The following is a 12,707-nucleotide window of genomic DNA, read 5'->3' on the forward strand; positions in this document are numbered from 1 at the left end:
AGTTTAATCAACTCAGCCGTCTGCTCTTTGCTATCTAAAATATAACAGGACACTGGTGTAAATTCTCGACTGTCTCACACTTCTGTTTAATCAGTTTTCTATTTGATGTTTATTCAGCTGTGTGAAAACCACCCGAGGGATAATTAAGTTTTATTTTATCTAATCTAATCTAACAACTTTAATCTCAGCCAAACTGATTCACTCATGAACAAATAAAACACTGAAAAAAGCCAAACAATAACATTTTTAGGTTGTCTAAGTGACTTATATATTACGTTTAACCTGAGTAGCGGAAGTCTGCGGTGATCTGAAAATGATGTGCCGGGAGTTGTGCCGTTCTCGGCAGCTCTAGTGACCCTCGAGCTCCCGGCTAGCTATCGAGCTGGCGGATAACAGACGTCTCCGAAAATGTCAGAGCACTTTTGCAAATATGCGATATCTTCATAAACTGAGCAGATATTTGAAGTTTACACAGCTACATTCTCGCCTGAAAATATGTTAAAAGTTTATTTTGTGACCCAGAAAGAGTAATAAGAGTAATATTAAAAACTTAGTAGCAGCCGCATTGTTCAAAACTGGAATTGGCTGGGCCGCGCTATGAGTTCTGGGATATGGTGGGCCATGAAGGATACACCCGACCCATCCTTCAAATTCTGGGAAAAGGAGGACGCATTTTTCGGCTGCATTCGGAGGAGTCTACGAATTTGGACAGCCGTCGTCGCGTTGCTGTGGCATAATCGGCCTACAAATGCAGCCTCAGGAGGATGCAGCCCATGAATTTGGACACGACCTATACCAGTCTGTCCTGGTGACGAGAGAGCTTAAAAGTAGCTGGTAGCTGACAGGGATGCCTACTGGGTGAGGCATGTCCCCCCAGGTGGAGGTCCCTGAGCAGGCCCAGAAGAGAGAGATTACATGTCTCGGCTCTCATCTCTGAATGTCTTGGTGTTGGGCTTTCCTTCAACAACAACAACTACAACAGCTCAACAGGCCAAACCCTACAAACCACTGCCCCATCCCTTTCTGCCTCAAATATTTGTCAGTAATTCTAAAATTTTAAGCACTAAATGACCATTTTTGGTGCATTATTTTTCATCTACAAGCAAAGCCTCACACAGGCATGTCTTTTTCTGGATATTTGTTCAAAATGCAACCCCCTTGTTCCTTCAATTACAGCTAATCAACAGGATACGCAGAAAACATCTTTGGGGACTCTTCGAGGAATTCCACAGTGCTGACTCCTTCACAGATGTTCACTGTCAAAGACACAATGCGTTCTTATCGGATTCATTCTTTGAATCAGATAAGATTCAAAGAATCTTATCAAAGAATCTTATCTTGCTGATCTGATTCATTCAAAGAATGAATCAGATCAGCAAGGACCCACAAAAACAATACATGGACACCTTTTGATTTTCTAAAGTTAGAGAAAGTTATTCGTTAATAGTTCAGTCTTTTTTTGTTTGTTTGTTTCTTATCGTTTTTCATTACAGAAACTCCTGGAGGAGATTGTTTTCTCTTAAAGTGCTGTAGTCAGCTGTGCACTAGATGGCACCTCTGCGCAAACAGAAGCCTCCATGTGTCATTTGTTACAGATAACAGGAGTGTCAACACAAAAGAGTTGATTTAATGACAACGAGACGAGAGACGAGGAAAGGAAGAATCTGTCCCAGAAGGTAAAGAAAGCACTGAATACAGCAATATATATATATATATATATATATATATATATATATATATATATATATATATATATATATATATATATTCAATTTAAAACTGCAGCTGTTCATTTCTTGGAAATCATCTTGAGAATTTTCCTAATTTCTTCTTTTTCCTACTTTCTGCAGACTGACCTCTATATTTAGGTGTGCAATTTTCACCTTCAGCACAGTCAAAAAGTAATGCTTGACACCTTTATGGAGCTTTGCTGTGCTGTAGGGTTTTTTTTCCCCCAAACATGTTCTTGTTTATATGAGCAGAAAACAGAGATGTGCAATCTTGTGAAAGTAATTTGTGTGCACACAGCATGTGAGCATGCCAGCAGGGAGGATGTGGTTGTCACATGGAGATGGAGGCATGCTGGAGTTTGAGGTTTGAAACAAGCAAATGCTGCATGTTGTTGTGCATTAATGCACAGATTAACTAGATTTAAGTGACTTTCAGCGAGACATATGCTTTGTTTAGCTAACTATGCCATGTTAAACACGTTTTATCCAAGTGTTTTTGGTTAAATGTCAAGCACTGTACTTTTAAATGACTTTAAACTCCTTCATCTTCTTGTAAACACAAAATAAGTCATTTTATATGACTGTGTATGCAGCACTGTGTGTGCTATAAAAACAGGATGGTATAAGGTGTGTAGGCTGCAGCAGCATTACCTCAAACACAGTAAATCAAATCAAATCAAATCAAATCAAATCACTTTTTATTGTCACATCACATGTGCAGGCACACTGGCACAGCACATGCGAGTGAAATTCTTGTGTGCGAGCCCCACAAGCAACAGAGATGTGCAAACACAACAACACAAACGAGCAAAATACAAGAATGGCCAACCTGAAACTAATAAATATATGTACAATATATAATAGTGTATGCATTTCTGGATGTGTATACTAAATATTTTCCTACGTGTGTGTGTGTGTGTGTGTGTGTGTGTGTGTATACACATTTTTACAAATTAAATAGTAAAAAAATAAAATAAAATAATAATAATAATAATAATAAAATATATAAAATATACAGAGTTGAATATGTGCAAAACAAGTGGCATTTATATACAGTGTGGAGTGCATAATGTTGAAGTTCCAGTAGTGAAGCTGAGGTGTCTATGACGTGTTCAGCAGTCTGATGGCCTGATGGAAAAAGCTGTCTCTCAGTCTGCTGGTACGGGACCGGATGCTGCAGAACCTCCTTCCTGATGGAAGCAGTCTGAACAGTTTATGGCTGGGGTGACTGGAGTCCTTGATGATCCTCCCCGCTTTCCTCAGGCACCGCTTCCTGTAGATGTCTTGGAGGGAGGGAAGCTCACCTCCAATTATCCGTTCAGAGCACCGCACTACTCGCTGGAGAGCTTTGCAGTTGTAGGCGGTGCTGTTGCCATACCAGGTGGTGATGCATCCAGTGAGGATGCTCTCAATGGCACAGTGATAGAAGGTCCTGAGGATGCGGGGGCTCATGCCGAATCTTTTCAGTCTCCTGAGAAAGAAGAGGCGCTGCTGTGCCTTCTTCACTGTTTTGTTTGTGTGTACTGACCACGTAAGATCCTCAGCCAGGTGTACGCCAAGGAACCGGAAGCTGCTCACTCTCTCCACAGCAGCGCCGTTGATGGTGATGGGGGTGTGTACTTCTCTGCACCTCCGGAAGTCCACTATCAACTCCTTTGTCTTTGCGACGTTGAGGGTGAGATGGTTGTCTTGACACCAGTGGGTCAGGGCGCTGACCTCCTCCCTGTAAGCCGTCTCATCACCGTTGGTGATAAGACCCACCACTGTAGTGTCGTCCGCAAACTTCACAATGATGTTGGAGCTGTTATCGAGGATTTCTCTGCATTAACTAGCTCAATAAAACTTAAAATTATCCAATTAGAGAACTTGAATTCCATCGTAATTATTAAGGTTTGTTTTTGCTTCAATCTCTGTGTATGCTCACATACAACAGAGTGTTTGATGGACAAAGGATACTCCTTTAAAGATGACAGTGTTCATATTCAGGGCTGAAAGCATCAATGGTTTCTAAGAGGAGTAATGGAGGCTGTTTACATCCACTGTGACTGACCATCGCTGAACAGAGACATTGTCTTATGACAACAGCTATCAGCCATCTACGATACAATCTTGCGAACCTTTTCCACTCACACCTAGCCTCTAGTGATCTCAAGAAGTCACATGATAGGGTGGGGCAAAGTCTGGTTTCACCCTTAACCCTCTAGCATTTTAATGAGCCATGCCTTGTTTCACACCTTGGCTCATGTGATGATCCACATGATTACTAGTAGGTCAATGACCACCCCTAAATAGGAAAACCTACATTAGGAGATTAATACCTGGGCCTATCCTCCTTTGGGCTTTAGAACTGAAGAAGCCTCTTGGATGAGAAGTGAAACATCCTCACAAACTTAAAGAAGGCCGGTTACCGCTTATTTTAAGCTCTCAAGGTTATAATGACCTGGATGACTGAGACCACACAGATGTGTTTAACGCTTCATTTCACTCTTCTGTCACTGAAATTGAACAGAATGAATGCTAAACAGAACAAACCTTTCATGGAAAAACATTGAAAATAAAAATGCAGGTCCTGCAAATAAGGCAGTTGTTAATCTTGGTAATAAATATGCCAATATACATATCATTAGCAATCTGACACGTTCAACTTGTTAAACCTTAACCTCCATACATTTGGAGGTTAAAGTTGCTCATTCATTGACCTGACTTTATTTTGCTTCACAGTGCATCACTCTGGCCTAATGAGCAGCAAACATAGTACCAACTGCAAAACCTGCAAAAAGCCAAAGTTAACTGTCACGGACTGCATTGCACACAACACCAAATCCATTGTGCAAGACTCACGGTTAAAACAGCTACAATTCCAACCAAATGCACCATAAATATTAGAACAGTCACACTGACTGAAATTTAATGCACCTCTTCTGTCCTCAGGATACAAAATTCTTTGAATGAGCCTGCAAAAGTCAGCCTGCTCTATCATTTGATTTTCCACTCACAGCTCTGATTTGAAGGCACCATGGACCACACAGTGGATATTATCTCCGATCCAGATCCGTGGCTCAACAACACAAATGCAAACAGCACCTCCAGTTACATGCCTACCATGTCACCAGTAATGGACAAAACCATCAACATAATTATGATAATTGTCTTATTTGTGACCATGGTTTCACTGGGATGCACCATGGAGGTGTCCAAGATCAAGGTGACTACAGCAAGTTCAGTTTCATATGTGAGCTAAATGTAAGGAGACAATCTTATGCTAATGTGAACTTTTCTTCTTCTGTTTCCAGCATCATATGAGAAAACCTAAGGGGGTGGCTATCGCAGTCGTGGCTCAGTATGGCATAATGCCTCTCACAGCTTTTTTCTTAGCTAAGGTTGGTACTGATGCAAAGTGAAATAAGAGTATAAACACTACAGTAAGAAAGGCAGTAGGCATAATATGTTTGTACTGGAAAATATTTGTGTTCCTGTTTTTTCTTTACTTCATTTTTAATTGTCATTTCTAATGTTAGTAGCGCTAAAACAGTAAAATAAAGTATTTTCTGTTTTTTTCTGAATATATAAAATGGTCATTTAATCTGTTCACTGATTAAGAATTTATTCATGAACTATGACATTAACTGCAGAGGAATCATCAGTAATTAAAAAAAGTAATTAAAGAAAATGCTAAAGGTATTCTTAGTGCACATTTGTGTCATTATGAGATCTTGCTTTTGTTGCTTTTGCATATGAGGTTACTATGATTATTGCGTTACAGCTGTTTAAGTTGGCTGAAATAGCAGCTGTGGTGATTCTGATCTGTGGCTGCTGTCCCGGAGGAGCTCTCTCCAACATCCTGGCTTTGGCTCTTCAGGGCGACATGAACCTCAGGTACACAAACAGAAAATATTTAGCTACAAAACTGTTAATGCATTGGGTTTTTTCTTAAACGATCAAACGCACAAAGACATAAATCCTTAGAGATTATTAGTCTTTATTTTATTTGTAAAATTCAAAACCCCTTACTGCGGGAGGAAGTGCATTCCTAAATGGTTTGCTGTTAAAATCTCACATTTTTTAGGTATCTTCTTCTGACACCTCCAAATCCAGATGGTTTAATTTTCTTTGAAACAACTTTAAATATCACACAAGTTAAAGACACAAACCTGAAACCGTTTGTGTTTGTTTAAATTCAGTTCTGGGAAAAGATATGCAATAAACTGTTTTTTTTTTAAGTTAAGCAACCTCATCCGTCTTGTTATCGTACCGCTGATAATCATAATACACCTTGCAGTCTGAAAAGCAGTGATACACGTTATTAGAAATGAATGTCTTACAGATCATCAACATTTTATCATAACAGAGCGACACCTAGGCGTTATACTTTCACTCGGCTAGCCTTTCACCTCGTCTCTTATCTCTCCCTTATGAAGCAACAGGTGGTTACTTTAGGCTTCGAGACAGTCCTCCTTTATCTGATATGTGAGGACCTCGTTTGGCCTGTTGCTCTTAAACATGATCAGTGAGGACAGACTGTGGGCAATGAGGGCAAAGAATGCAGATTGTTTCAGTCACTACAAGCTTGTTATCTTGTTATATAACCAAGTGCCTGGAAGAACATCGTTATCTCACACAACCCCACTAATGTTTTATGAATTAGAATTTTTGTTTTTGTTTCATTTGGGAACAAGAAAATGACCACTGACAAAACAGGAACTCTGATCAACAAAGGAATGTTAACAAGAGCGTAATGGCATGTACTAGAGTTGCATAACACAGTGTAGCAGCCAACCTTGTAACAATTAGTTGGCAAGCATGTCATGGGCTCCCAAACCAGCAAAAATAACACAAGCAATGTTTCGGCAGGATATGAGGAATTTCCAGTTAGGCAGGGTTTTGGAAGTAATGCATGAGGCTCCCAAACGGTGAGCTGCTCACAAGAGGAAAAGTGGGAAAACTGGACTGTGCTTTTGATAGCATGTAGAAATAAGAGGAACATCCACTCTGCGATCTTAACAATTAACATAAGGACTGCTCTTGGCTTCTAGAGACCTTGCTGCTTAATTTAGACATGATATTCAATTCAATTCAATTCTATTTATGTGCCAAATCACAACAACAGTCACGTCAAGGTGCTTTATATTGTAAGGTAGACTGTACAATAATACATACAGAGAAAAACCCAAGAATCATTTGATCCCTATGAGAAAGCACTTTGGTGACAGTGGGAAGGAAAAACTCCCTTTTAACAGGAAGAAACCTCCAGCAGAACCAGGCTCAGGGAGGGGGGACATCTGCTGGGACCAATTGGGGTGAGAGAAGGAAGACAGGATAAGACATGTTCTGGAAGAGAGCCAAAGATTAATAATAAGTATGATTCAGTGCAGAGAGGTATATTAACACATAATGAGTGAGAAATGTGACTGAAGAAACACTCAGTATGATATGAAGTCTTTCCACTGGGCTCTTGCTTGCTATTTGTAAAAACTGCTTTTCTTCAGTCAAATTTTACCTCATCTAGATTATAATATTTTCAATTTTCAATTCACTTTTTGTAAAGGGGAATTAAAGTCCAGAGCATTCAATTTCTGGTAAAACGGGAATGTTTCGCAGTGGATTTTTGTTGCCTTTTTGCCTTGAAACCCTAAGTAATGTACACATGGCTGCACAAATATTCTTCTTCTACTATTTCTTGTTGTTGTTCATATTAATTATTTTTTTCTTCTCATTGCTTGGCTTAACCTCAGAATACTGATACTGAATACACATTATTTATGTTGTATGTAAACACATCTGAGACAGAAATATAGTCTTTCTGCAGTTTAGAAAGAGACAGTATATTTCTTCCACATTGGTTTCTCTTCATTGGCTCATAGGGGGTCATCTGATTGCAGGGTCTTTACCTTGCAAAATAAAGCACCTTGAGGTAACTGTTGTTGTGATTTGGCACTATATAAACAGAATGTATTTAACCTCTGGAACAGTCAGAATTTGTGCAACCTGTTCGTGTTGTGTTTATGAAGTGTCTCACACTATGATAAATTTTGAATGCATTTTGTCAACATAATGCTGAGAAGGAAATTTTGAGCATTATGGTGCTACAAAAAGATAAAAGCTGTCATGGTCTCACGCTTATCTTTTTCCTTCAGCATCGTGATGACCTCTTGCTCAACGTTGCTGGCTCTTGGTATGATGCCTCTCCTGCTCTACCTCTACTGTCAGGGTTTCTCCGACCTGCAGAACGCTGTCCCTTATGTTGAAATTATCGTATCACTGGTCATGATCCTGGTGCCGTGCGGCATTGGCATCATCATCAATACCTACAGGCCGCAGTACTCAAAGATCATCACAAAGGTCTGTGCATACTCACAAGAGTCTGAAGGTTGGACAGATCACTAGAACTGATAAACAGTGTTGATTAACTGGCACAGAGATGTTTATCAGTACATCATCAGTCAAAACTTTCTTACATCAATCAAGTGTTTGATTTTGTGTGTCACATGTTTTAAATGAATCTTTCTCATTTTTCTCACATCACATGACTACCCAGTGAATCCTAAAGAGTTCTTTGGACCAGGGTGGTATATAGGTAACTAGGTCAATGTGAACCAGTACATGGTTTAGAGAATGGTGTTCTGGTTTTTGGATGGTAAAGGATCTCTGTATCACTTCGAAATCAGAAATCAGGCTTCACTATTTGTTACTGGATCGGCTTATTTTTGGTTTTGATCTTTTTATTGGATCTGTTGACAACAGAGTCAGGTCCTTAAGTTTTTCAACAGTCATTTTTTGTAGTTTTGCATCTGTACACAATCATGGTGGGTTTTAAATCAAGCAATCAAGTTGTGACTCAAGTCAGACTTTCAGCTTTAATTTAAAAAAAGTAATTACCTTAACTGTTTACTACTGTGGTCAAATACAAGTTCAGCTCACAATGTTTTATCTGCCACATTTGTTATGAAGTAAAAGGGAATACGCCTCATTTTGCCTTAAAATGCTTGTCAGTCAACTGTCAAATTGCTATGGAGTTGATTTGTTTCGTGTCCTGCTGTTTGCAGGTAGGCCTAATTATAATGATGATTTTTATTGTGGTGATCGTCACCTTAACCAACATTGGAATCGGAAGAGTCATGCTGACTGTGCTGTCTCCTCCGCTCTTGGCCATCGCTGCTCTCATGCCTTTGATAGGCTACTCCTTTGGATATGTCCTCTCTGCGATCTTCAGACTCAGCCAGTCGTAGGTTCTTTGGCTTAATTCAGTCATCGAGTCAAGTCAAGGCAGTCACATCAAAGATGAAAGAATTATGAGCCTTTCTGTTTATATTCATGACTCATGAACATGTGTGTCTGTCACCAGGGAGCGGAGGACCGTTTCTGTGGAAACAGGCTGTCAGAACATCCAGCTGTGCATCACCATATTGAAGATAGCTTTCCCCCAGGAAGTGATAGGCCCTCTGTTTCTGTTCCCAATGATCTATGGGTCTTTTCAGGTGACGGAGGCATTGGTGCTCGTCGTGCTGTTCAGGTGCTACCGAAGGTTCACGAAAAAGGAGAAAGGTACATCAGGTTATCTAAGGCCTTTTATGACACAAGAAAAAACATGGGGAACAAACAGGGAGAGTAAACAAGAATAAGTTCAGCCTTGACCCTTTATAGTGTTGATGATTAATAACAGTTGTTAGTGGGCATTAATCTAAGCAAGGCAGATTTGATGTAAGCTTTTATTTTGTAGGTTATAGAGACCAATCTTGAACCTCTAATGACATACCCTCATTTGTTTCCTCATTTAATAGCATCAAAACTGACCTTTTATAAAGGTACATAGAACATAGAGGGGTGTTTATTCTACTGTATATAATTTCCTTGTTATTCATCTGAACTAAAGATATTAAATATAAAACAGACTGGAGTCTGAATTACAAGTATGAGATCTTAGAATAACTTTTGTTAGTTTTTAAAACAAAGGCTGTTGTAAATGTTGGGAAGGACCAGTTTATACTTTAGTCATGCTGAAACACTGAAACAAGACTTTTCACCTTAAAAAAACAAAAAAACAATGTCACTAAAAATATAAGGTATGAAGGCTCTAATACAAACAGTAAAGCCTTGCATTTGTGTTTTTTAAAAATTGGAAGAATAGTGTTAAAAATACTTTTTGATGTGTAGCGCAAGGGAAAGCTGGACTTTTTTCCACAACATACTTTTTGACTTCTCATTACAGTAAAGCACAAATATAATTTTTCTGTCCTGTCAGCCAGCATGAAGTAGCTCTCTTAAACACTGTTGGTGCTTTTTTCTGCTTCCATGTGTCAGAATTGGCCTATTTTTTATGTAGATGAATATCCAGACCACAGAGTTTCATATTTCACCACAAGTTGATCAACTTTTGTGCAAGATCTCGGTTTGTGTTTATAATGGATCTGCTTATTTGACTCACAGAGACTTACCAGCCTGCGGTCACTGAAGAGGAGCTGAAAGAGACGACTGAGGGGACTGTGTGACCTCAATCACCACCCATGTATTGTACAGCCTACAGCTGACTAAACAAACAGAAAAATGCACAGCCGTATAGCTGGTCTTGATTTTTATACTGTATTGTGATCTGAAACCTCTAAGTGCATTAGAAACTTCAGTTTTTTATTGGTTAAGTCTATTGTCTTTCTACACCATGCAAACATCATCATAGTTTTGACTGAAAATAAAATCTTCATGTACAAAAATGTATTTTTACAAACTCATTTGAAGACTACATTTAAAAGTCTGCAATCTACACATGAATCCCAAATAAAAGCACAGCCACGCAATATAATGCAAGAAGGAACAGCATCCTTTAGTCAGTCGTAACTATGGCCATAAAAAGCATGAACATATGTGATTGCAACATTATAATTGCAAACATGTGCTGCTGCTAGTCCATTCAGAGCTTTTATTGTCACCAAGAGGGCCGTCTTCGTAAGCTGGAAAACAAAAAACAACTTGGACTTCTTACAGTGGAAGAATCTCTTTCTTTAGATCCTTGGAAAAAGCTCAACAAGTTCAACAAGAAATAATCAGTTATCATCAGTAAACTAACACGTTTTTCCATTGCATAATGTGATTGCAATTTGATGATTGATGATTTTGCAGAGTGGTTTGTGATGAATCATCTGCTGAATGTAAATAAGACCAGAGAGATTGTGATCAGCTTCAGAAGGAAGAGGACAGCTACAGAACCCATCACTGTCCTTGGACAGGATGATGCTGTGGTGTGACACAGGTATCATAGAGTATGTGTATAAGGAAGGCAAGGAAACGAATTTCTTAATTTAGAGGAGCTTATTGGGTAATAGTTGAGTAAAGGTCTCACTGATGTTAAACACGTTTTCAAGAGAGACCTGAGAGCTGCACCATGAAGCAGGTTCAGGTTAAAATCCCCAGTTATCAACTTCTTATTACTTGTTATCACTGGCTTCATGCTTCACATAAAACAGGGTGGCCTGTCGTTGGACTGTCATGTCTGCAACTTAAAAGAAACGGTGATAGAAGAATATGAGAGACATCAAGACAGCAAAACTGGATGCAGGACTGCTTTTTCTGGCCTGCTGGAGGGGAGGTGATTCAAGGTGACTCATTTTCTACATTGAATATTCACTATAATACCTCAAGTGTATGAGTTTTATTAACTGTAATACCAGCAATGTACAAAATATTTGTCAGAAATCTTTGGCAAATTAAAAAAAAAAAAGTGGAGGACAAGAGAAAACTGCAGCGGATGGTGAGGGCGGCAGAGTGGGCAACTGCCACTTCACTAACCCCCCTCAGAGTAGGGCTGTGCGATATGACCAAAATCTCATATCCCGATATAAAACATCTATCGTCCAATAACGATATAAATCACAAAAATGTAACATTTTCTGTAAATTCGGTGAATCTCGGGTAGCTGAAGTGTTTCCAGCTGGGCATCGTGCACTGTAAAATGTAATATTGTGTTTAATTAAAAATATTAAAAAGGCTGAACTTAGTTTTTATCAATTTGTTATTAGAACTCGATTTAAATAAGTTACCAGTACTTTTTATGCAAACACGCTGATAAACTCAATTTATTTGAGTTGTCTTAACTTAGAAAAACTAAGTAAGATGGAAGTTTTGCTTCTCAGTGCGGAAGGATGAAAGATGTGTTTTGAAAATGCCACGTGACTACCGTCCTCCTCCCTCTCGGATCAGTTCGCATGTTCATGGTGCCAGCATTTGTTATGGAATATGTTGAGCAAACCTGGAAAAGCGTCAGCTCAAGATATTATTGTTGTCATTGCTGTGGATCTTTACCTGATACACTGACTTGGCGAGTAAATGTTTACTCTTATTCAAACTGATTTTGTGGCTTCTCTTAGTTTAGCACCAGGTTTATAATCTTGTTAGCTAGTTAGTGTTAGCCTACACTGTTCCAAAAATAGTAATGTCAAATGATTTTACTGTGTATTTTACAGATGTGTACTGTTTTTCTAGAATATCATTACATTTACATAAGTAGACTGTGATCTGACACGTCAAATGTAAAATAACATAACATCACTGTAAATGTAATAAAACACAATTTACTTGTTTGTTAAATATATTTTGTTGTACATATGCATATTTAGATTGTAAAAATACATCCAGAAATGTCTCCCATCATGCCTTGGGACATGTGCTGCTGTTTAGATGTTCTTGTTTTATTGTTTATGGTTACGTTACTTTAAACCGTTATCTTGAATGTTGTGTTTACGCCGTGGTGCAGAGTCACTGACAGTTGTTGTTTTGTAGAGAGAGTGCTGTACCATGAGTGACTTCTGTTGTGCTGTTGTTGAACATTGAGGCACATTGTAGCACCGTAAGTGTTTTATTAAGGAGCTCCCCCTACCAGCTTGGAGTTAAATAACAAGCTCAAGCTCTCTCTTTGAGCTTCTTTGTTAAGATTTCTCTGCATGCCACAATGTAAAACATTGCATGGCCACGCTGTGCTAATTATATGTA

At 38.9% G+C, this 12,707-nt stretch overlaps 1 protein-coding gene across 1 annotated transcript; it reads left to right on the plus strand.

Moving 5' to 3' along the window:
- Positions 1-4,746: 4,746 nt before the first annotated feature.
- slc10a1 (solute carrier family 10 member 1) lies at positions 4,747-10,216 on the plus strand. The gene is made up of 7 exons (XM_085372745.1): positions 4,747-4,935; positions 5,024-5,110; positions 5,494-5,606; positions 7,865-8,069; positions 8,774-8,952; positions 9,073-9,272; positions 10,155-10,216. The coding sequence occupies exons 1-7, from the start codon at positions 4,747-4,749 to the stop codon at positions 10,214-10,216; spliced, it is 1,035 nt and encodes a 344-aa protein (XP_085228871.1).
- The last annotated feature ends 2,491 nt before the right edge of the window (positions 10,217-12,707 follow it).

Source organism: Diplotaxodon limnothrissa, linkage group LG15, assembly GCF_057381915.1.
Source record: "Diplotaxodon limnothrissa isolate DT_005_m linkage group LG15, D_limnothrissa_male_GT1.1, whole genome shotgun sequence".
In the NCBI taxonomy this organism is placed as follows: domain Eukaryota; kingdom Metazoa; phylum Chordata; class Actinopteri; order Cichliformes; family Cichlidae; genus Diplotaxodon; species Diplotaxodon limnothrissa.